Source organism: Bombus fervidus, chromosome 3, assembly GCF_041682495.2.
Source record: "Bombus fervidus isolate BK054 chromosome 3, iyBomFerv1, whole genome shotgun sequence".
Classification (NCBI taxonomy): Eukaryota; Metazoa; Arthropoda; class Insecta; order Hymenoptera; family Apidae; genus Bombus; species Bombus fervidus.
In genome coordinates, this window is record NC_091519.1 from 4,059,401 (window position 1) to 4,086,073 (window position 26,673).

The following is a 26,673-nucleotide window of genomic DNA, read 5'->3' on the forward strand; positions in this document are numbered from 1 at the left end:
GTGGATACGTAAGACTTTAATAACAATAGCCATTATGATAGGAGATTATTATTTTGTCAGTTAAATCTAGGCCAGTAAATAAGATAAGATTATGTTGCGCGAGGAAAGAATATAATACATTTCTCGTTTCTAAACGTAAAAAGTTTCTGGTTTTTATACCTTTTTATTATAACGTATTTATACGTTCATAATGCAGCTATAGCATATACCCGGATTTTTTTTAAACACCTGCAATATTTATTCGCATCTTACAAAACGGGTAACATTTTGGAAAAAGTCAGACACATATATCATCGTGATAAGAACGTTAAATGATAACAGTTAATCTACGTAACACCGTGATTCGACGCGTGGTGACGTAACGTGTAGCAATAAGTAGTGGCTTTCCCCTAAAACCGGAAACTAAATGATTAGTTGGTTTACACAGATTATGAACACTAAATGATATTCCAGTGGAATGATGAGTAACGTGTTTGTCAGGTTTATCGTTGTTCTGAATCTTGAATTTCCAAAATTAAATGTCTGAGTAGTATATAATAGAACGTTATTATAGAATGATGGTTATTCGAAATGTAATAAATTTTGTAAAATTCTATTTTCACTTGAAATTTGGAAAATTGAAATGTAGACTAAATTGTGAATGAAAATAGACTAAAAATTAATAAATGGCATGAAAATTCTTGAAATATGCATGTTATACTCTCAATTTTTCATTAATTTATGCATTAATATATATTATTGCTATTATATCTATTACTTTGTATGCACACTATAATTTCTATATTAAATTGACATGTCTTCTTACAAATTTGATTAATATCGCCTTAATATCGTTATTTCAATTTTATACTAATACGTGTATCGAACAAAATAAATTGTTCGGTAAATAAATAGTTAAGAGACTGCTTGCGTAATGGAATATTGATATAGTAAAATATTTGAACAATTATATAGTATCTAAAGTGACATTTATTAACATTAAAAGCTAACACTATGGATTAAAATTAATTAAAAGATGATAAACTATCTGAATTTTAAATATCAGAATAGGAATATAAAACTAAAAGCAAATAACTCTTTTTCCTATCTTAATGCTGTATCGCTGTTCTAATTTTAAAGCTACTAATAATAAATGGATAATGTGTAGCGATTTACGGACAAAAGTGTACATATGATATTTACATGTTATGTCCCACAATTCGATTTTGTTCCGCGTGTATCTTTACAACAATCAGCTCATCGTTATCGTTGCCGTTATCATTGTCCTGTAGGTTACACCCAGATAACGAGCAGTCTTTAAGAGAGCGGTTAGTTCTACGTTTCTTTTCGCCGAACGCGGTCTTTGTTCAATCGCGTCGCGTTGGTGCGCGCTAAGCGCGTGTTCGCGATGGTATTTTCATCGTTGTTGTATCGTTGAACCACTCGAACTCACCGTGTTCTCGCCAAATTTACGATTATGCGATAAATCTCGCGTTATTGGGGTAATTTTTACCGTAGAAACTATTCTTCACGGTGGTTATTCAATGTTTAACGAATTAATGAACAGTACTGAATAAAAAGAAAAAAGAAAGAAGGGAAAGACAAGGTGACGAAACGCAAGGACACACGATGCAACGACTCCAAGGAAGATTGATTTACATAACCGATGGGATATCTTCCTCGAAACGCGAGTTCAAGCCTGTTGAAGTCAATTAATTCTGGCCAATTAACGCCATATAGCGTCAATTACAGATTCGTCGAGTCACGACGATGTACTCCCAAGAAATCGTAGTACCGTTACTCTCAAAGTTGCTTTTACAACAACGTGGTCGCATTTCTGTTTCGCCATCTATCGTCTGTCCCATCATTTGTCAGCTTTTATATTTCTATAAAAGTTATTTTCTTTCTTTCGTTTCTCTTTTTCTGTTTCTTTTATTTAATCCTTTTTTTTTTTTTAACAAGACATTTGTAATGCGTGGTCAACAATCCGAGCGTTCAACTTTATTCCTAAACTATATATGTATCGAGCTTAGTTACGTGTGTTTGCTAATGAACAAACGTATACCATGATGCGTGCTAATAGCGTAACCAGCTGTTACGGATACATGTGTCGAATGCAAAGACGGAAAAAATATTTTCGTAGCGAAACAAGATACACGTTTTGCGTCAAAGAGAACTGTCAATTAAATAACGCGATAAGAACGAGAAAAAATAATCGAATATTGCATTCGTTTTGCATTTTACAATTGCATTTTAAAGAAAGACTATGTCTCATCGTGGTTTGAAGCTACAACTTTAGTACCGAGATAACTGAATCGGAAGAATATATCTGTTTCATTTCTGAGGAATGCTAAATTTCTATTGAAATATGTACACATAACGGATACAAGCGGAACGTGGGATAAAGAAAGCAGAAAGAGAAATAAAGTAGAGAAATAAAAGTAAAATAAAGTAAGAATAAAAACTCAGTGAATTATATGTATATGTCAGAATTCTGATTGTAGATCAATTCAACGGCTATAAAAATCGTGAAAAGCTTCTATCATTTGAAACACGTTTTCTTGTTCCTTCTATTTCACCAACCAACAACCTCGCTATAAACCACCGATAATTCAAGCTAACACAAACAATTCGTGTAAATAAGCATGATCACAATAACCAGAAATCCGTGAGAGATATTTCCTCAACGAGGAGGAATGCAACCCGGAGAATTCGATGAATCAACTTAGAAGTATCTTTCTTAACAAAAATATCGGTTCGTTTTCAACGAGACGGAGGTATGTCATTCAAACAAACTACTGTTCTTTAAACGAAAATACGGTCAATATTGGACGATCTGATCGATGCAAAGAAGCAGAAAGTGATGTACAAGGTGATGAAGAAGTCCTGTAGACTTATCTCAAAGTTGCTAAAAAGGGCAAATAATATATAAAAAAGGAACGAGGTGGGCGGAAGGAGAGAATCATCGAAAGAATGTCGTGCAGGAAGAAGATCGACTCGAAACTCTGGCTGGAGTATACCCAAACGGTAAGAATCGATTGTATTCGTGCATCGTGATAACGGTTATCCGTATCCCCCAGACCTAACCGAGGGCTAGCGAACCGGGTTTCTAAGGTAACCGAGTTAATAAATCGATGAGACGTTATCGTGCAGGATTGAGTTCGCTACTTCCAAAGCGAATATTCCCGTTGATTGTGCCTTTTTTTGTTTGTTTCTTTCTTTCGTATTCTTTTCTTTCTCCGTTCGTTGTAATAGAGTCGTGATCGTGGACGAGACAATCGTTTAACACTTCATGCTATTCGATGCTTTTATTCATTCAACCCTTAAGAGTATAATTTTTCCAACGATAATAAAGCATTTTGACTTTGACACTTTCAAGTATCGGAGAAAAGTAATAGTTTTCTTCATTTCCACTTGTTTAATAACAATAAGAATATGTATCATATATACGGTGTATAATAAGCACTGTGAGATTGAAAAACATACACTGGTTTGTTACCATATAGCAACATTATACATTTAAAGGTTAAAGCGAGCAGTGAAACTCTCCTATTACGTCGAGAAAATTACATTTCATCATGAGATTCTCATGTTTCTTCCGCTAAGCAAAGTTTTGCGAAAAAAAAGAGAATCTTGAAGAACATTCTCATTTAATATTGAAATATTTCCATTAAGATGAGCATATTGTTTATTCAGTTGATTCAATTGTATGAAATACATATGTTACTCGAGTATTTCTTATTGATAGGTAAAATGTTAGGTAAAACAGTTCCGTCAGGATCGAATTGTCATTTCATATACGAGTTTTTCTTTAATTAACTCTAAATGCTTGTGATTAAAATATGCTCGATATAATTTCACGGGACATGACAAGAATAAATTCCATAAATGAAAAACATTTAATGGCAGTGTTATTACTATATTGGTTTTGAGAATAAAAGTTGCCCTACTTTTTTCGGTATTTAATATCAAATTTATATAACGAAGTTTATAAACATTTCTTGAACTGATCTGATTTCTTTCTCCCTTTTTTTTTATCCTCTATGAAATTAATAATGATACTTTATAGAAAGTCTACAAACTGTTTACAAAATGTTGATAAGGATTACAATTTATTGAGATAATAGTTTCAGTCCAATCGCGTGTTTACATATTTGCACGCGTTTTACTATTTAACATACTTCAAGTACAACAAAATCACTCTACATACATAAAAAAATGAATAACATCTCAACAGGATAATATGCTAAAATATATTTACGGATGTAATAATATACTTTTCATCTCATTCATAAACCATAGTAAATAGTTCTTCAATTTTCCTAACTTCGTGAAGAATTTTAGTAGTATATTATAATAATACTATATAAATGATATATGAAGAATTTTAATAATACAGTAGAACCATTAACTTCCGCCATTTCTTTACATAGCTGTATTTCTCTAACACAAAACGATACTTACTTAAATATACACTTGACCGTTTACATCAACAAGAGGAACAAGAAGGAAATTAATAAGATACTAACATAATAAAAATAACGTAGTAGCGATATACCAAAGCTTCCCGTTGCAATATTCTTCGCATAATTCCGGAATTAGCAGCTGTAAACGAGCCACATTCGTATCGAGATTCGTATTATTAGTTATTCCCGATGATTACACGTTGCTAAATCACGAGGTGTCAAAAAACGTCAAATCCCCCGCGAACGGTCGGTAGATGGTTGTCGCCAGTTTCCGCTCGGCAATTAAGATGTACGCGAATTGAAGGTATCACGCAGAGGTAACTTCTACAAAAAGTCTGTACGAAGGTCTCGACGAAGTCGTTAAAGAGGCAATTACACAACCACGGGCCAGGCGCCAACCGGTAGAATCTCGTTTTCTAGGACAATCGGCGTTCCTAGGTAGTGGAGAACGATCTTATTCAGGGCAAGATCAAGAACGACCGTTCGTGTCGATAACATTCCAACGCCGCTGATATTCGGTGTCGTTCTGGGAACTTGAGAAACTTTACTATAAATGGTACTCATTCTGTACGTGTAAGACTTGATTAAAATTGATAGACTAACTTGATACTTTTTTTATGCAAGGATTAAGATTCGGAGGTGGCATACTTCTTTTACTTTTTTTATTGATCATTGGAAAATCGTAGGCAATGTGGTTAGTCAGAAATGGAGCGATGGATTTTCCATCTCCCTAGTGGAAATGCAAGAAAGATAATTTCATCAACTGCTTGTTTTGGTTAGAAGATACTATCATCTTTTTGAATAATAATTTATACCTACATAAACTGTCAACACTTTTTTGCAAAATAATCGATTTAATTCGTTAGAAATCTTGCAAAATCAACCACAAAACTCCGAGAATGTTAAGTAACAGGAACACTACTATCTTTTAATAATAGCATGCCGTAATCCTGAATACTACTCGAGTCAGCTGTTCGTTACTTTGCTTCCCGTGACGTATGTAGATATCTGAGCAAGTTAACTTCACAATTTATCTAAAAAAGGATATGTCGTTTTCATTTTTATGTTATATCTGGTCTATAGATAGTCTTACCTGTTTTCATTCGATCACGAACAAGTTATACATAGAAAAAGTGCGCACAAACATTCGTGCACGCGTGAACGCGGAACAGGACTCTTTCTCTCTCTCTCTTTACCTGCTTTTCTTACTTTCTTCCTTCTCTCCGTCTGACTCTGACTCAGGGCTGCACTTATAACTAAAGATTCTACAGATTTTTACCAACCGTCTATTATATATATATGTATAGACAACAGAGAAAGACATTTTTTCAGTACTAATGAAAATAAAAAATATTTACTAAATTATAAACTAAAAACGTTAAATTATTGTTTACCATTATAGAATTTCTGTTTTGCTTCGTTTTCAAAATTACAATTCTACATATATTGTAATTTCATATGAATATTTTTGAAAGAACCAACTTTTTATAAATATGAATTTTTATTAATTATGTACAATTATAACAGCTTACATAAATAGCTTGTTGTTAGAAACCGATTACGAACTTTCAAACTTCTAGGATGGAGTAAAATAAAAACATTCAAAGTATAATAAATTAAAAATACGTTATAATAATAAATTCTCATTATATTGATAATAATAAATTCTAGTTTTCTAAAAATTACAAAAATTTATATATGATCGTGAATAAAATTGTTTTCGAAATCCGTGCCTGCTTCAACCCTCTCCCTACCATTCTTTACTCCCTCTTGGACCTAACTGTCCACTCGCCGACTGACCAGTTTGTATCCAAAGTTCGTCTCGCCTACATTCTGTTTCCGTTACGTTATTCGTATTTTCGTTTGATATATCGGTCGTGAATGCTCGATCCAATACAGTTAATTAAAGGAAGAAAATGAAGCAAAAATTTTGTAATGATTCACAAAAGTAATCGAGGTGCTCTCAGAATTCGAAGTACAATATGTCAGGTACGCGAAAACGTTCGGTCATTCGCGCTGCCGTTCGGAAAGCTTCGGTGACCTTCGGCAAATATCGGCTGTTCTCGAGAGCGCTCGTAACCGGCATCCTCGAGGAGACGACAACGCACGACAGATGCCTCGAGGACCAGTGACAGAATGTTATGTCGAAATCAGGTGAAATTCGGCTGATTTGTGCGTGATTGTGCGAAAAAATTTATACGTATATCATGCCGATCACGTTCTCAGACTTTCTTGATAATATTGGATAATTGTGCTTGCCTGGAAGACGGAATTTAAGGTAACAATGTGCAGGATATAATAAGAATAACACACGAATGTTTTTTTAATGCAAAAACTACTGTACACGGTAGAAGGCTTTTTAAGCATCGCGAGTCTATAATTTCTACCAAGCACTCAATTTTTATACTCGACGTGATCGATGAAAATGCGAAATAAACATGCGCTTGGTTTGGACACAAAAAAAGAAAATTGAATTACGCGCTCTTGTGTATGGTGTAGTAGGGATGCATTTGATCGGCAGTTTCTTACATTGGATTTATAACGGATATATAGCGATTTTTTAAACGAGCAACGGTATGGAAAAGGCTATACGTAAAGTATGTCGTAGACTTATTTCGACACGACCTACTATATCTACCGGACGATGAATCAGTCATTCTTTAAAGACGTTTTCATCGAAGGTCTTGTTGCAGTCTTTGTAAAAGCATCCATTATTTACTCCAAACATAGCGACTGCATATTGTATAACATTAGAATAACGATTGAGCGCTACGGTTTACCTAATACAAACTGGAAGACTGTATGGTTTACATTAGGCGAACTTACAGAAACAAACGATACAATTTATCGAAGCGCCATATTTTTTTATCTTTAAACGGTATAACGAATCGTGTGATAATTATTGCACGGTTTGTAATAAAGTAACGTGATGCAACCAACGAAGGTTGTTTAAATGATGACACAATTCTACGCTCGTAATTGCAAGAACTACTATGTGTACATGCTTGGCTTGCGAAATCGGGAATTCTAATCCATTCATGATATTGGAAGTCACCTGTAAATTAAAAATTAAATGGTCATCAAAAACAAATCATTTCGTCGTATATATCGGTGATTTTAAGCGAAATCATTATGTTTTGTTCACGGATCTCGGTAAAAAGCACAAGGGATCGGAAGAAATGTGATTACTTACGTATACTTATTGCGCGTTTCGTGCGATAATTGTGGATCTCTATTCATCCGTTACATCGTAACACCGGAGAAAGTGTGTTTCTGAGTTATTGGAGAAGAGAATGTAGCGTTGACGTCACTTAAGAACAAACGTGATCCTCCGTGCATTCCTTTCCGCGAGTGCATTCTTTTTCTAAAATCTCCATGCAGTTATTAAAAAAACTACGAATATACAAATGAAAAAAGAGTTTGCGGTAGTTAAGATCAGACTTGCTAACCTCAACACTCGCTTCTGAAAATTTGACGGATATTGAATGTGTTAAAGCGGGTAACTGTATCGATACGAGGTATAGATATCTCGTTATCCAGCGACCGGAGTTCATCCGTTGACCTCCTATCGTGCACCACGATGGATCGAAAAACCGTTGGTCAAGAACGGAGAAAGTCGTAACACACTTTTTCGTCACCTTCGTGAGCCACTTTAAAACTCGAATTTGATGCAATCATGGGCGTCAAATTTTCAAAGACGCGTATACTGTATCGAGTTTTGACATTAAATATCATTACTCGATTTTGATTATTTATTTTGAAGTTAATTTCGTGTCGTTTCGTAGTTTCATAAATTCAAAAATATCGATATATAAAAACCTATAATCAAATATAAAACAAAATTAATATGTGTAAGCCTGATCAACATATATTTTAAATTATTGCTATGCATTCTTCGTTTGTAACATTTTATCAATAACCAATATCTATTTGAAATTCACTTCGTGTTAGTTGTTAGATGTTGATTCATACAATTGAATCAAACTTTCTGCTTTTTTCTTCATTCATGCTAAACTATACGTTATGATTAGTTACACGAAACCGCTGCGTTTGCTCATTTAACCATCAGCATTCAGAACACGGACACCTCATCAGATCGCGCTTTCTAAATACATATTATAATATACCTTCTTGCGATCATGGGGATTCCTCTGACGTCATAGGACACGAATTCATCGTGGTTGGAAAAAGTTCGATTTTGAAATACCTGATGTGTTGGTGTCACGTGTACCGGAACCGGAATTTGCATACCATCTTAAATAGCTATTTCGTAACTCAGAACATTTAGATGAACTATACAATGCTACGCTTACGAGTTATATAATCGTAGTAAATAAGTCTGAGACAATTGGTATCTCAAACAATTAGTTTCTTCATAATTGAATTGATATCGTCATATTTTTCATCTTAATATCCATCTGAATACTAATATTAATATCAATCTGAAAGATTGTCGAAATATACAAGGTGTCCCGTTTGAATCAACCATTGAGAATATTTCTGAAACTGCTGATTTATTATGTTTCGAGGGACACATAATTTGACGTAATTTTTCTGGAAATGATGGAAAGATTGTCGAAATATACAAGGTGTCCCGTTTGAATCAACCATTGAGAATATTTCTGAAACTGCTGATTTATTATGTTTCGAGGGACACATAATTTGACGTAATTTTTCTGGAAATGATGGAAAGATTGTCGAAATATACAAGGTGTCCCGTTTGAATCAACCATTGAGAATATTTCTGAAACTGCTGATTTATTATGTTTCGAGGGACACATAATTTGACGTAATTTTTCTGGAAATGATGGAAAGATTGTCGAAATATACAAGGTGTCCCGTTTGAATCAACTATTGAGAATATTTCTGAAACTGTTGATTTATTATATTTCGAGAGACACATAATTTGACGTAATTTTTCTGGAAATGACAAAGATATTTTAACCTCAACTTTTTAACTTTACGCATGAAAGATAAGCAAAGACACGAAGCTGGTCCATTCTGTAAATTAACAACTAGAATCAGAACTGTCTCCCATATATTATATACGTATCACACTTTGCCGTTTACTTCTAGCACTCCGTAATCAAACATACGAGTTCTTTAAAGCAATGACTGACTGCTGGCGTAATAACACCGGTAGTTCGTAGCACGTCATAAAGATCGCAAAAAAAAAACAAGCTATCTGCTGAAAGAGCTTGATTCGTTATGTCGCAACTGATAACTTAAAGTTAATATGGATTGAGCTATAATTCGATCGCTCGAAAACCCGTATAGGGTGCGGGGTTATTTCCCCCGTGATGAGACGAAGAAAATAGCCAAGCTATTGGATACGTTTTCCGCTACGGCCACTGTATAATTACAGTTCGTGGAGCTGCGAAAATTTGTGGCTTTCTGCGATCTTCTGCCTCCATAAATTTACTGCCCAAACTGCCAGGCACATTACACCATTGGCAACAAACCTTCCCAGTCATAAGACCATGAGTTCTACTAAAACACAAAACGCCAACATTTTTCCGTTCGATTATTACGGTTGCCTGTTGTTTTACTCGAGATACGAGGCTTCTTCTACAGGCAGCTGTTACTGCATTGAACCGGCAATTATTTTCAAATAAATGCTTCTTTAATTGGCACATGATTGGTATCTTTACTTTGAGACGCTTTCCCTAGAATTTGTCCTAGAGAGTTGAATGATAGGGAGTGAGTTGGGCTACGTTAAGGCGTTATGCACATTGCGTATAGGTGTTTCTTTTGTTGTATTTAGTGCGAAGAGAAGGGTGTTATTATGTGTAAAACTTTCTGTCGAGAAGATATAGAGTCGTTCGAATCCTTCTCTTTGAGTTTGCTGAGCCTTTTGGAACATCTTTAACTCAACTGGAATACTTCACCGCTAAAAATTTTTTAAAGACTTGACGGAAATATGAAAGAATCGTTGTTTAAACTAAAAGTTGTGATTAAATGTCTTTCTATTTATTTATGAAATAATCCATCTCTGCTTTCCTATATTCGTTTTGTTTATCAAATCAAAGAATAAATTGAAATTTATAGAATAGATTCATAGTAAAATTCATTAAATTAATTCGCTAACACTGTAAAGTTATATCCAACAAATCTTCAAAGCGGTTCTTGTAAAAAAATTATACAAGAACATGTTTATAATATTATTTTTGTAATAGAAGATCATCTCTCTTATCGTAATTCTATCAGTTATTGGATTTGTATTCTGTGTTCCAACGTTAGTTTCCTAATATAACATAAATACCACAAAGTTTAAAGGCTAAATCGATTTCAGGAATTTCTGAAGCGAGCTAAATGCTACTGATGCAAAATAACTGCTAAAGTTTTTCGAGTTGCATGTACATTGGGATATTTGGTAGAGCGAAGCTAATTTTTACTTTGTTACTCGCCGAGCCCAGCAAAATCTTTTAGTTAAATACAAAACTGAAACCTGTTTGATCAATATTTGATTATTCATATCTGCAACCTTTATGAAATATTTAACAGTAAAAAATACTGTTAAATTAATTCAACATTGTTACCAAAAGAAAATTATTTAATCAAAAATATTTCTTTTTTATATTAATACATTCTTATTCTGCGTATAATAATTTTACTTGCTCTTTTAACTTGTAATATATTTTACTCTTGATTTGACTTTCTTAGGCACCGTTATCCCATTGGAGAAACCAAGACGAAGTAAAATAGACCTTAAGTTAAAGCTCGGACAATGAATCCCCTTTTTATTTCGACTGGTTCCCTCTCTTTCATGTTTTTTTTTTTTGTCTGCTTGGCTTACCAGCTCCTGCAGGTCAGGTCCTTCCGGTCTCCGTAGTACGGTCCAGCGTTTCTACTAACCTAGACGAATTCCAAGGTTCCTTCTTTGAAGTCAACTTTCAACATTTTTCTTCCCGTGCAACAAAAAAAAAGGTTCCACGTGTTTCGTTATTCTCATTTTTCTACCTGGGGACACAACGAATTCCACCGAATTCCACTTTTGAATTTAACTTCGAGAATTCTTTATTTCTATTCATGTACACGAACATGCGTTCAAATAATCGACTTAATTGACGATAATTTATTATTTTTATACGTGTATTATACTTGTATAAAGAATTGAAATTATTAACCGTAATTAAAAAATCGTAATGAAGAAGAAAGATACATTTCATTATGAAATCTTAATAAAAGAAACCACCGTATCTAACCAGCAAATTATTTTTCAGATGGAAACCGAGGTGCGAACGCTCAAACAAGAGCTGGTTCGTACTCAGGAGGCCTTGAAGGCAGCCACGAAGAGATGCCGTGATCTGGTGAAAGAGTTGGACAATCGCACTGCGAACCACGAGTCCGAAAGAAGTCTTCGAGATCAGCAATTATCGCGGATACTTCGTGCTCTGTTGGTGCTGGAGGCACGGCTGAAGCAAGAGCAGAAATCGATCAGACAACTACTTTGCGAAAAGGACAATGTGATCAAGAACCAGCAGCTTGAAATCGCTAGGCTCAGACGTTACACCAAGAATTATATCAAATGCAAACGCGAACAGACCCTTGGTAAATCGTCAATGAAACTTAACACGGCAACCGACATTAAAAACAACGATTTGCAAACGACCAACGCCGATGTAAGTTTCGAGATATTGTGATTTAATTAAGGGCCTCGTAGCAAGAATAGCCCTCAGACTTCTTGATTTCTTAATAGCGCATTCTAGTAGTCTCCCGACGTAATTGACTTTTGCAATTTTTTATCTCGTTTCGTATATTTTATTGGCTTCGTGATGAATTTGTAATATAAATTTAATAATGCAACAAAAAAACAAACGATTCTTGAGAAAAATCTCTATTCCTTATGTCAAAGAACAATCTTTCAATCAGTCAATCTTTGTAATCACATAAATATTCGAAATGCGTATGCCTGAGAAAACACATCAAGATCCATCAAAATTCTAAACTGGCGCAGTAAACAACTGTAACGAGATCTCGTTCTTTTTTTCATTTCAGGTAGACTCCAGGCAAAACAGTGGAATTAGTAAAGACATTCAAAATCTGAAGTGCGAGATAATCACAAAACTGAATTCGTCGGAGATACCTGTTGCGCTGGAGGAGTTGGACAGAGGGGTGAAGAAAACGCACAGCTTCGCTGGGAGCGATATTTCGAAAACAAGTCTGACGAGCAGCGAAAACACGGATGTGTCTATTATCACAACCACCACAGAGGGCAGCCCCTCGTTGCTCAGCACCGAGGGTTTCTGCGAGGGCGAAAGTAGCGACGTTTCACCCGGTTCCACGCTGAACAAATCCAATAGATGTACGCCTACGATGGTTACGGATAGCGAGAACGAGATCACAATGATCTACGATGGTGATGATGATGAACAGACGATGATGGTTGAAAACGGTTCTAAATTGCCGAGGAAAAAGCTAGGAATCGGTAGATCGAGGACACAGAAGGCTTTGAACGAAACGGACATGATCGAACCGACGAATATCGCGAGAACGGAAAGTAAAGACGATGGAATGGACTGTAACTTTGTGTCAGAGGACGAAGAAAAAGAACAGGAACCAATTTATGTAAACGCTTGCAACGAGACAAACTCGAGAAATTTAGAACACACAGGAAACGTGATCGCGAAAATACCGAAGATGAACGAGGATTATAGTAATAATAATAATAACAGTAGCAATAACGGGAGTAATAATACTAGTGTGTAAGTATTTATTTTCTTAAAAGGATACATGTATATCAGGCATTTGCCGATCGTGTAAAATGTTTATAACATTCGTTAACGTAAATTAGTTCGGTAGAGACATACGACAAATAAAAAATAGTTTTAAATCGGAGCAATATATATGCATAAAAGAAAATTCACTGTCCGTTGTGTTTGTACGTGTTTACTAGAAACAAATGTCTATGTAATGCTATTCTATGGATCAATGATGAATGTTTGCAATATTTTTTTGTCAACATTTATGTAGTTGCAGTAACAGAAGTAAATACAAGATCCGTATAATAACAACACAGTGTATAAGGCTAAAAGCATAGAATCTTCTTCTATACCTAATAACTAGAGCTTATATGGTAGGAGTCCAGTAGTTTCTCGATTCCCGCTATCTATGATTTTTCTATCAAGCATGGAATAAAAGTTCAAGTGCTAGCAACTGAATTCACTTGACAGGAATTCAGTCAATTATTGGTTAAATAAAATTTCGCACCAATAAATCGTAGGTGGCAGCCACTTGAGACTTAGGAGTTTGGGAGAGAATATTCGTCGATGGCCTAGGTAGCTTAATTGGAGAAGCACTCCGCCTGATAAGCGAAAAATCCGCGTTCGAATCCCGATATTCCAGCACCCATCGACTGAATATTTTTCTCTCTACAAAATAGAATTCAGATAAATGGAATGTTGCTATAATAGATGGTTATAGTTCAATATATTATATATTCACATTATCATAAAAAAATATTTCACAACGTATTTTTAAATTTATATTTGACTTCTATAGATGCCTAAAAATGGAAATCGAAGAACACAACGCAGAAGAGACCAGCGGGAACTGGTACAGCGATCCTGACGAGGATAAAGTCAACGACGACGTCTTTAGGCACAGCACATATCGACCGAATAGCAAACATAATTCCGTTTTGGAGTGTGTTAATCAGATCCTGTTACGAGACATGGAAGAAGAAGAGAGTATTCTTTCCATGCCTAGGAGGTTTAAACATCGAGGAAGAATCGTCCGATTTCAACCAGCTAAATTATCGGATATCGAGTCCGTGGGATCTGAAATGGAGAGGAAGAACTCTGAAGAAGGAATTACAGAAAAAGAATTAGCTAGCAACGAATTGACCGATGTTTCTGTAAACAGTTTCGAACCCACTGCTACGGAAGACGAGTTTGGCATGAGTCTTACTGAAAGTGCTTCAACCTCAAATGTTGCAACCACGATCACGAATCATGAGTCGAGTCTTGAGGAAGAATCGGAAGAATCAAAGGCTATTCCAATTGTCATTATAGAACCAAAGGTCGAAGTGGAGGAGACGAGACACACGAGTTTCCCCTCTTCACAGGTGATGCAAAAGACGAAAACGTCTGTAAATGCGTCGAATCCACCTTTAAAATTAGAGCGTATCGAGGAAAAGACTTGTCTGCAGATGTCTACGAAAGGATTAACCATAGCGAAAAATTTGGATTATGAGGATATCGAGTCACTTCCGGAGATAATATCACCACCTCCTAAAACACCTCCTGCGTTGCCTCCTAAACCACAGTTCAAGAATAACACGTTAATCTTAAAAAAGATTCCTAGCCCCTCGTTTCTCATCGATGAGACACGGAAAAAGCAACAGCTACTTGAACCTAGTTCGTCTGAACATAGCAAGAAGATATTCGGTTTTATATCTTCTCCTTTAAAATCTGCGGGGATTAACGTATCATCTGCGAGAAGTTTAAACTTCGACGATGCGATTAATAAAGTTACAGGGAACAATGAAGAGGGGAACTTCTGGAAAAACAGGTTTAATAATGTCCGATCTTCATTCCAGACGCGTCAGAGCGTCAGTCATGAAGCTAGCGGGGAACAAACCAGGAAAATTCCCAGAGTCACTAACATCGTTCGCCATTTTGAAGAATTCAAAATTGGGGGTGAATCGGAGGATCAAACAAAAGAACGCACGAAAACTAAGGAGAAACACGTCCATTCAGAATTTGATCAGGAATTTGATATCAGACAAAATTTTGAAGAGTTCAATTTGGATGAATGTGATTTGTCAGATGATCCGGATAGACCAGAAGGCGATGGATCGGAGAGACTCGGTAATCTTGGGGCGACGGTTGGTCAGAACGAGAAAACTGCCGCAACCAAAGACAATAATAATGTTCCTCTTGCTGCGAGCAATTCGAGCAGCGGCTACGATCACTTCTTAGAAGCTACAGGTCTTAGCAACAAATCCATATTAACACCATCGAGGTTGCTGAGCAACCACAAGAGTATGTTAAAGCCAAAAGACGTCAAGTATAAGAATAAGATCAAAGCGACAGCAGTTATGGAAAAACATGGTGTTTCCACGACGAACAATACTACCCATATTAGACATTGGACTGGCCCATTCGTCTGACGACTGGTTCAAGTTTTTCCAAAAAATCTGTTTCGACAAGAAGCATCAGCCGAAGGAACTTAAATTAATAGGCAAACGAAAAGTAGTAACCATAATATGAATTAGTGATCATTAAAACCGTACTAGGAACACGATTCATTAAGTGCAAAATGTAATTCTGTAAATTATTAATGTTCTCTTTCCTCTTTTTAATACCTTTATCGGATTTTTTGTTACTAAAGAAATTGTGGAACGTAGAAGTTAATTTATTTATAGCACCTTCGATTTAAAGAATACTTGAATATGTTGTATATTTTAATAAAATGTTGCTTACCTATTTATAGCATTACTAATTAAGTCACAATGAATTGAGTAATTGATAGTACATCGTTGGGAATAGCTTATAAACGTAAATACTTACATATGTTAATAAGCTTTTTTCACTATGAAGTGCCACAAGTAAATTCATTTACTACGGAAATCAACGTTTTTGTTATTTTTTAGCTAAAGTTGTACATCAAAAATTGAAAATATTAAATTATTGTGATCTTAAATTAACCTATAATTACGTTTATTATCCGGTATTTTGTAAAATTCTAAATATCAAACTCTAATCAGTATCTCAACCAATTGTTAGTTAAACCTTGTAGCATTTGAGAATCTGTATGTACGTAATTACGGATTAACTATTCATCAACTAAATGATATAAAAGCGAAATATACGTATTCTATAAAAGTATTAGAGGCATTCATTCGAGGATAAAAGTAAGGATGTACTTATTTTTTGTTGGAAATAAAATTAAAGATGACTTTATTGAAAGATTCCTGCGTTTGATTAAGAAATAGGAATACACCAGTATAATATTAAGTATTTTGTGGCGATTTATAAACAACTAGAACATATCATACAATTATATATAATATACATATATATAACTTCTACTATCTATAAAAATACAACGCAACTCTATAAAAATACAGTGCTAACTGTTACTGGTATCAAAATCTAAATAGGGCATGGAAGAGAAAAGTACTTTAGAAAATGGACAATATTTAAATTCGAACATTTCATCGGTAAATGTTTTGAAAGTAATTCCATTTTCGTAGGTTAGTATGAATCACTCGTTCAGGCACTCTATTACACTTGGCTAGTGCTATATTATCAATACAAATGTATAGACATAGCTGAAACATTGCGTGAAGAATCACGCAATTAATTTGGCACAGTGGTTTTTTCAAGTTTCTCTCTCTGCACAAAAATCGTAAAAGAACTGGAAAATGAAATAAAAAATAAGAATATTAAAGACATTGGTACATTACATGCTTTGAATAAATATTAATTGTACCTCTTTATCCAAGTCTTTCTGAGTCCAAATTTTAATCACAGGGAGTTTATTCTAAACAATATGAAATAATTGTTGAAGATATATGAAATTATATACAAAAAAATATAGATTTTTTGTACAAATTACTTACAGTAGAAGAATCAGAATGAACACTAAGACGTGGATTAAGAACAAATGGGACTCCATCCAAATCGGAAGATCCTGGCAGTGTACCATAAATTGATGTAGATCCAACAACTGTTGATGTAGGGGGTTGCGGAGCAGGTCTCGTAGGTCTAATTCTTGCACTAGGACTCAAAATTTCATAATCTCTATCGTTAGATTCCTCTGTATCTTTTCCTCCACTTCCACTAATTTTTGGATAAACCCCATTTGCTGGTTTTGGTGAAAACTTTGGTTTTGGTGGCCTCTCGGGCGGTATTCTATGGGGTGTCCCATTTGATGGATTTGGGGAAGCACTTTGTAGTAAGCTATAAATAAGACATTATATAGAACAAGTGGTAAACATTAAGGTAAATATATTTTAATTCCTTTTAAGATAAAGACGATTCTTACTCTATATTAACATATGACTGTGAATTTGAATTCCCATTTACAATATCCACAGTTTTGTAGCAAACACAAACTCCGTTAATAACACTGAAAAGAATAGGAATAAGAAGAATAATTTGATTTTTATAAAATTTTCATAACTATAAAATTCTATAGATATACCCAGCAGCAATAAATCCGTTTGGTGCCATTTTAGATGTATAAACTTTATGTATAACTCTACTACATATGATAATATCAGTAACTGCTTTCGAGCATAGTTCCTTATTTCTAATTTTATAGCACACCTGTTTCTTTCTCCATGCCTTCTGCACTAAAATTCATTATTGCAATGTACTAAATGAAAATATATTCTTGATAAATGATACATTGATTAGTCTTACGTATGCTCACTTGAATCTACAGTATAAGAAATTATGCTATATCCTTCTGGAGGAGTATCTCGTTCATTAATAACTACAATATCTTCAACTACACACTGGGGCAACCCTTCAGTCTTTGAAAAACATATGTATCTGCCTTTCTTTTTAATGAAAAGTCCACTTTCTCTCCATAGATCAGCATCAGTATCTTGGTCATATGTTCGTGATACCTGAAGATAAAATGACATTTAAAAATAATACATATTTATAGAAAATTAAAAAATAGTAATATAAAAATAGTTATAAACACCAGATTAAATACCCTAACTTATTTATACAAACTATCTTGTGAGGTTACTTACCACTGTAAAATTTGGTGGACATTTATCTATATCTTCAACAATATTTATGGCTGTGATGGGCCTATCATCAGGTAATACAGACGATAACTGGTGAACTAACATTTTGTTGCAATTAATCTTTTTAGACATTATTGCAACCCTGTTAAAAGTATATTTGTATAACTATTCATGTTTTCTTTTCCTTGTAACATATATTATCTCACATATACAAAATGTTAAATGTAATTTGTTATAAACTAATAAGTATAATCAACTGCTTCATAGATAATCACACTGATTGCAAAAAGTCAATTTGATAAATTGTAACATAACTTCAAAGATATTTTAAATATCACAATTAATACAAGACAAGTAGTTAATATGTTTTGACAAGTGTGACAAGAACAGTTTTCATTGCCATAAAGCACATTTCTCTACCAAAGTTCATTATACGTTGATTCATTAAAAGCGCCAGGAATTGAGGAATGTAACTGTGTGGACGTCCCCTACTTTATCTTGATGACCTATTTTCGATCGATAGAAAAATTTACGGTACACTGAAAATTGCTTGTAATAAGGAAATTTTAAGTAATAAAATTTTAATAATGACATTTTTGAAAACCGATAAAAACTAATTACTACAAAGGACGCATTACTTACACATATATTTCACTTAATATAATTAATCTTTAAAGTATTCACGGCAGAGAAACACACTTAACCATTAGCAATCATCCACGAAATTCGCACACTTCTCATTTTGCTTACCTTCGGAGAAAAATTGGAAATTTCGCGCGACACAAATTTAAAAACTTTGCATATTCATTAATTTATCTGTCGTTGTACTTTTAATCAGCCGGTCACTTAATTCCAGCAAAATAACACGGCAAATTTTCGATCGAATAACGATCGACTGGTTTTTCCTTTGACACGCAATCCTATTCTTCAGAAGATTCATTCGTAATAAAGTGAAGGTACTTCAATGCATATTAATAAACAAAAAGGATGGAAAGAACGATTGAAGAAATGAGCAAGACGGAGGAACTAACAAAGAGGAAAGTATCTACTGAGAGAAAGATAAATGTATACATATACAATCAATTGTTCCGTCACGGCTAATATTTTAACACTCACGTACTTTCAAATGATATGTGATAAAAACCCGATAAGATAACTAACGAAACTCATAAACACTGTTACTTATAAGAATGGCTTTCCTCCTTTGTCTCTTCGTTGAACGTTTTAACTAAATTGATATCAATGACATCACTTTTACCACCACCACAACCGTAATGACCACCATCTTAACTGACTAGGGTAGTTGTGTTCAATAAGCTAACCTCTGTTTCCGTTCCTTACACGCCGTGAAACTTTATGGCGCTTTTCCTCGTCCTTCCTACACGATTCGTTTTTGCCGGATATTCGCTTGATTTTATACGTATTACTCAGTTTTTAAGTGAATTAATCCCATTCCCAAGCAATAAGAAAATGGATAAGAATCATACGCCACCCCTTTATCAGCATGCTTATTGTTTGATCTGTTTAAATAAACTGTTTAATATAATTTAAATGTACGACAATGTGATACTTTAACCAACAGTGGCCATGGCCATGACACTCAGCTTTGATACTGAAACTAAAGAAACCGCAAGGTATTTTGTTTATCCTTTCAATGCTTTTATTCGAAATTTAATACAATTTAAAGTTAATGTTTTAGTTATATACATATATTTCGGGCTTAAAGAGATTATTAATAAGTGGAACTAATGCTATAGATTTTCAAATCAGATGCTAATTTTCAAGTGTACGAAAAATATAGATGGCACGGATGTTTGCATCTAAATATTAGAGGTATATATACATATAAAGAACAGTATTATGTATTCACTTACCTTACCATTGCCGCTTGCTATGGTGTTTATTGATCAAATGATCAGTTTGGTATTCTAAGGAAATTTCATGACATGGAACAAGGATACAATAACTGGACATTCACTGTGGCAAAACATAACTCTTTTACTAATAACTCCATGTTTCATCTATTAAAGAGGTATTTATTAACAATACTTACGTTTTCATAAATTTTCTTCATTAAGAATTACTTCTTAGTCGTAAAGTACATAGTTTATGTAATGCAAATAAGAATAAGTTTGCAAATCAGTCGTGAAGCAATTAATTTGCAAAAAAATATAGAATTGATGTTAACACTAAACCTACCAGTGTCGGTCAAATCGACCGATCTCGAACTTCTATTCAAATTTAACCACACTTAAACATTATCATATCGCTTCATAATTGCTGACTTTTCCTAAGACATGCGTACAATATATTTTTCGGTATTTACTTTTAGTTTGCTCTTTTATTTTCTAAGAAAAATGTATATTCTGCCTTGCTTACCATAAGCGGTCACTTTGACGGGCCGACAAAATATTTTAGTTATTCTTAAAATAAATGCAATCAGTACAAAGAAAAGACTATCTCGAGATCAGATGATAAACAAAATCAGTAATAACAAATAATAACAACTGTTACGCCCGTAACCTTGTCAAAAACCATAATCCATATATATATTTATAAATATTTACCCTAGAAATGTTTACCCAAGACTTTAAAAAAAAATTATAAAAAGAAAAAATAGCGAACCTAGAAAAAGACTGTTCAGTGTGCGATGAACAAGAAATTTCAGCAACTGAAAACGGCATGGAAACACATGAAAAGCTATTTACAACCAAATCAGAGTTGAATATTATAAATAAACGTTCACGTCCATGACAAAAAAGGAAAGAAATTATCAATGATAGCAAAGAGTGAGACTGATGTAAAGAACCAACGTATCGAAACCGGGCCCGTTGGGACAGTTTGAAAGAAATAGATGCAAGTCCCAAACCTGGCAGGGCATCAGTTCATAATATTTTTAGGGATATGCTAAATGGCATATAATGAAAGGACAAGTAAAAACAGCATTTTATCTTATCATTGATTACCGTATAAGGAATCATATAATAAAATCTAAGAAAGAGGAAGCATTTGGAGTATTGGGGACTAAAAGGGAACTAGATGCAACAAAACTAAATGCATTTATTGTTCTGCTATATGCCCGCGGTGCATATCAGGCAAAAAATTTAGATGTCTCATATTTGCGGAATAAAATTTGGAGACCTGCATTTTTTTCAAAAACAATTAGCAGGAATGACTTTGCTGAAATTATGAGATTTATACAATTTGATAAAAAGGGGGAAAGAAGCCAACATTTATAAACCAATAAATTTGCAATGGTATCTACAATATAGGGCCAATTTATAGAGAATTCACAAAATTGTTATAAACCTGGTGCATACATTACTTTTGTATAAAGAATCATGGGAAAAAAGCCATGCAATAAAACTATTAACAAGTTCAGATTCATTACTATAAAAAAGCTTGTCAAGTAAGAAATTGTAAAGGTTACAAAATTACGAAAATTTGTTTAAAATGTGGGTAATATGTATGTGACAAATGTACATTTGATAATAAAATAATTTATAAAAAATGTAGCAAAGTTAAATAAGATAAATTAACCATTATCTAAGTTAAATCATTATTTACTTCTTTAAAATCAACAGTCATTTTGACCACACATGATAGGCATAGGTATATATGAAATGTCGGTAGGTTTAGTGTTAAATTAAAGCAAACCATAGAAAAAGCAATTTAAAATATACGACAGCATTTGACAACAACATTTTATTCAATAAACACATGAAAGAAAAGTAATATAGTAAGGAAAATCAAAAAAAATTTTTTTCAAAAATTTATGTTTTATTCATAGTCATTATTATATTATAACTAATATGTTTCCTTATTACTAGAAAAGAATCACTTTTGTCACACAAAATACCCTTGGTCTGATAGTTTTGTACCAGTTGTGACGATATATTTTGTTTTGCTTTTTCTTTTAATGATTCATTTTAACACGCCATACAAATTCTTAAATCACTTGGATACAGTTTATTAGCTAGTTGTATTCCCTCCTCAATTAAACTTACAGACGATGACTGGTCCTTTTCATTACTATTAATTCCTACGAGATCAGAGGAACATTAGGCTATCTTAATAAGTGCCAAAAACACCATCTATTGGAAACCATAAACAAATGAATAAACTGTATAAAACAGACCATGTCAAAGTGAATTATTAAAAATATTGTGTAAAGAGACCAGGTATATAAATGTAATAAAAATTCAAGAATGGACATAGAATATTTCATGTCAATATATTATTGTTTCATAAAAAATAAACAAATTTTGTAACAGAAAAATAATAATATAAATTAAGTTGTAAATGTAAAGTACTCACAGTGTTTTGTTGAAGTTTCAAATTATATGATTTAAAATACTACAAATATACTTCTCATGTATGAAAATTAAATTTCCAAAACGAATTATAACGATTTATAACGATTTATAACAATAACAATTATTGCTAATGTTCAATACTACTAAAATGTTTCCTAAGTTTAGAAAATTTATTAGAATAAAAAAGATATAGCACATATTACTTGTATACACAAACTTCACAACATACAAACATATCCAATATGCATATCTCATTGCCGATGTATGGTGTGAATATGTTGTAAAATAGATTTATCAAGAGTTATTCGGAAAACAAAATATTGTAGAAACATAATATGGATATATTACAACATAGTATAGATGAATATGGACAAGAATATGAAAAATAATATAGATATGTAACATATTGCCAAATTATAATTTCGATGTGTTATAAAATAGCATTGTTGGATATGAAACAGACAACTGTTAAAAATTAATATGGATACAAGACTTGTTTAGATATTATGGATATGTAATAATGTATAGCCAAAACATTATCCGGATATGTTGCAACACAGTATTGTTCAGTATGGAACAGATTATGGAAAATAATATTTATATGTGATAATGCATTGCTGAAATATTATATTCATATGGTGGACGATATAGTGCCTATTAATGGGACAAGCTATTGTTTCGAACAAATATGGATGTTAATAGGGATATAGCACGTCTAAATATCAGTATATACTTATAAATATTAGTATTTCTAAATTAAAATTAATATCTTACACAATATTACTCAGATATTATGGATATGGTATAATTTATTGACAAAATATAATCTGGATATGTTATGACACAGTATTGTGGATTATCGAACAGAGTATGACAAATAATATGGATATGTCATAATATGTTGCCAAAACATAATATGGATACTATGCAACAGAATATTGTTCAATATGGGGCGGGGTATGAAAAATAATATAGATATGTCAAAATGTATTGTCAAAATATAATTTGCATATATTACAACGTAGTATAGTTCATTATGGCGCAGATTATGAAAAACAATGTGGATATGTGATAATGCGTTGCTAAAATATTATGTGCATATGATAGACGATATAGTGCCTATTAATGAGACAAGTTATTGTTTCAAATAAATATGGATCTTCATCAGGATATAGCATTTCTAAATATAACTATTTACTTCTAAACATTAGTATTTCTAATTAATACGGATATCTTACACAGTATTGCAGAGTATGGGGCAGAGTATGAAAAATAATATGGATATGTCATAATATGTTGCCAAAACATAATATGGATACTATGCAACATAATATTGTTCAGTATGGTGCAGAGTATGAAAAATAATATGGATATGTCAAAATGTATTGCTAAAATATAATCTGCATATATTACAACATAGTATAGTTCATTATGGAGCAGATTATGAAAAATAATGTGGATATGAGATAATGCGTTGCTAAAATATTATGTGCATATGGGAGACGATATAGTGCCTATTAATGAGACAAGCTATTGTTTCCAATAAATATGGATATTCATAGGGATATAGCACTTCTAAATATCACTATTTACTTCTAAATATTAGTATTTCTAAATTAATGTGGATATTGTACAGAGTATTGCTCAGATATTATGGACATGTTATTACGTATTGCCAAACATAATGTGGCTATGTTACAACACAGTATTGTAGATTATGGTGCAGAGTATGGAAAATAATATGGATATGTGGTAATGCATTCCTAAAATATTATGTGCATATGGGAGACGATATAGTTCCTATTAATGAGACAAGTTATTGTTTCAAATAAATATGGATATTCATAAGGATATAGCATTTCTAAATATAACTATTTACTTCTAAATATTATTATTTCTAAATTAATATGGATATCTTATAGAGTATTGCTCAGATATTATGGACATGTTATAACGTATTGCCAAACGTAATGTGGATATGTAACAACACAGTATTGCAGAGTATGGGGCAGAGTATGAGAAATAATTTGGTTATGTCATAATTTGTTGTCAAAACATAATATGGATACTATGCAACAGAATATTGTTCAGTATGGTGCAGAGTATGAAAAATAATATGGATATGCAAAATGTATTGTTAAAATATAATCTGCATATATTACAACATAGTGTAGTTCATTATGGAGCAGATTATGAAAAATAATGTGGTTAGGAGATAATGCTTTGCTAAAATATTATGTGCATATGATAGACGATATAGTGTCTATTAATGAGACAATCTATTGTCTGAAATAAATATGGATATTCATAGGGATATAGCACTTCTAAATATCAGTATTTACTTCTAAATATTAGTATTTCTAAATTAATGTGGATATTTTACAGAGTATTGCTCAGATATTATGGACATGTTATTACGTATTGCTAAACATAATCTGGCTATGTTACAACACAGTATTGTAGATTGTGGTGCAGAGTATGGAAAATAATATGGATATGTGATAATGCATTGCTAAAATATTATGTGCATATGACAGATGATATAGTGCCTATGAATGAGACAAGCTATTGTTTCCAATAAATATGGATATTAATAGGGATATAGCACGTCTAAATATCAGTATTTACTTGTAAATGTTATTTTTTCTAAATCAAAATGAATATCTTACATAATATTACTCAGATATTATGGATATGTTATAATTTATTGACAAAATATAATCTGGATATGTTACGACACATTATTGTGGAGTACCGAACAGAGTATGAGAAATAATATGGATATGTCATAATATATTGCCAAAACATAATAAGAATAGTATGCAACAGAATATTGTTCAGTATGGTGCCTCGTATGAAAAATAATATGGATATGTCAACATGTATTGCCAAAATATAATCTGGATATATTACAACATAGTATAGTTTATTATGGAGCAGATTACGGAAAATAATGTGGATATGTTATAATGCATTGCTAAAATATTATGTGCATACGATAGACGATGTAGTGTCTATTAATGAGACAAACTATTGTCTCAAATAAATATGGATATTCATAGGGATATAGCATTTCTAAATATCACTGTTGACTTCTAAATATTAGTATTTCTAAATTAATATGGATATCTTACAGAGTATTGCTCAGATATTATGGACATGTTATTACGTATTGCTGAACATAATATGGCTATGTTACAACACAGTATTGTAGATTATGGTGCAGAGTATGGAACATAATATGGATATGTGATAATGCATTGCTAAAATATTATGTGCATATGACAGATGATATAGTGCCTATGAATGAGACAAGCTATTGTTTCCAATAAATATGGATATTAATAGGGATATAGCACGTCTAAATATCACTATTTACTTCTAAATAATATTATTTCTAAATTAATATGGATATCTTACAGAGTATTGCTCAGATATTATGGACATGTCATTACGTATTGCTAAACATAATGTGGATATTTTACAACACAGTATTGCAGAGTATGGAGCAGAGTATGGAAAATAATATGGATATGTGATAATGCATTCCTAAAATATTATGTGCATATGGCAGACAATATAGTGCCTATGAATGAGACAAGCTATTGTTTCCAATAAATATGGATATTAATAGGGATATAGCACGTCTAAATATCACTATTTACTTCTAAATATTATTATTTCTAAATTAATATGGATATCTTACAGAGTATTGCTCAGATATTATGGACATGTTATAACGTATTGCCAAACGTATTGTGGATATGTAACAACACAGTATTGTAGATTATGGTGCAGAGTATGGAAAATAATATGGATATGTGGTAATGCATTGCTAAAATATTATGTGCATATGGGAGACGATATAGTGCCTATTAATGAGACAAGTTATTGTTTCAAATAAATATGGATATTCATAAGGATATAGCATTTCTAAATATAACTATTTACTTCTAAATATTATTATTTCTAAATTAATATGGATATCTTACAGAGTATTGCTCAGATATTATGGACATGTTATAACGTATTGCCAAACGTAATGTGGATATGTAACAACACAGTATTGCAGAGTATGGGGCAGAGTATGAAAAATAATATGGTTATGTCATAATTTGTTGCCAAAACATAATATGGATACTATGCAACAGAATATTGTTCACTATGGTGCAGAGTATGAAAAATAATATGGATATGCAAA

At 32.8% G+C, this 26,673-nt stretch overlaps 2 protein-coding genes and 2 long non-coding RNA genes across 12 annotated transcripts in view; 2 read left to right on the forward strand and 2 right to left on the reverse strand.

Moving 5' to 3' along the window:
• The window catches only part of LOC139986014 (uncharacterized), a 47,393-nt gene extending 31,519 nt beyond the window's left edge, over positions 1-15,874 (forward strand). For 2 of the 5 annotated variants that reach the window (XM_072000992.1, XM_072000991.1), the window contains exons 2-4: positions 11,669-12,067; positions 12,444-13,150; positions 13,947-15,874. In XM_072000992.1, the coding sequence (XP_071857093.1) occupies positions 11,669-12,067; positions 12,444-13,150; positions 13,947-15,558 (2,718 nt within the window). In that variant the 3' untranslated portion in view covers positions 15,559-15,874. Of the gene's footprint in view, positions 1-1,309; positions 3,007-6,159; positions 6,724-11,668; positions 12,068-12,443; positions 13,151-13,946 lie in introns of those variants that run through there. The other 3 variants (XM_072000994.1, XM_072000993.1, XM_072000995.1) reach the window with 3 other exon arrangements.
• LOC139986042 (uncharacterized) lies at positions 6,742-8,143 on the reverse strand. 2 transcript variants are annotated; one of them, XR_011799545.1, is made up of 3 exons: positions 7,895-8,143; positions 7,639-7,803; positions 6,742-7,500 (listed from the first exon to the last, which is right to left on the reverse strand). It is a non-coding gene; the product is annotated as an uncharacterized lncRNA (long non-coding RNA). The 2 variants fall into 2 exon arrangements; XR_011799544.1 differs by lacking the exon at positions 7,895-8,143 and having other exon boundaries at positions 7,639-7,886.
• A 440-nt stretch (positions 15,875-16,314) lies between the features above and the next one.
• Mvb12 (multivesicular body subunit 12-like Mvb12) lies at positions 16,315-19,618 on the reverse strand. Of its 4 annotated transcripts, XM_072001050.1 has the most exons (9): positions 18,907-19,394; positions 18,577-18,662; positions 18,160-18,298; positions 17,829-18,027; positions 17,598-17,748; positions 17,439-17,522; positions 17,014-17,353; positions 16,884-16,934; positions 16,315-16,808 (listed from the first exon to the last, which is right to left on the reverse strand). In XM_072001050.1, exons 3-9 carry the CDS (start codon positions 18,286-18,288, stop codon positions 16,773-16,775), a joined length of 990 nt encoding a protein of 329 aa, XP_071857151.1. In that variant the 5' UTR covers positions 18,289-18,298; positions 18,577-18,662; positions 18,907-19,394; the 3' UTR covers positions 16,315-16,772. The 4 variants fall into 4 exon arrangements, with proteins under 4 accessions (XP_071857151.1, XP_071857152.1, XP_071857153.1 ...); XM_072001051.1 differs by lacking the exons at positions 18,577-18,662; positions 18,907-19,394 and adding an exon at positions 19,479-19,618; XM_072001052.1 differs by lacking the exon at positions 18,577-18,662 and having other exon boundaries at positions 19,273-19,423.
• A 33-nt stretch (positions 19,619-19,651) lies between these two features.
• On the forward strand, positions 19,652-22,296 carry LOC139986043 (uncharacterized). The gene is made up of 3 exons (XR_011799546.1): positions 19,652-19,790; positions 19,927-20,188; positions 22,166-22,296. It is a non-coding gene; the product is annotated as an uncharacterized lncRNA (long non-coding RNA).
• Positions 22,297-26,673: the final 4,377 nt, after the last annotated feature.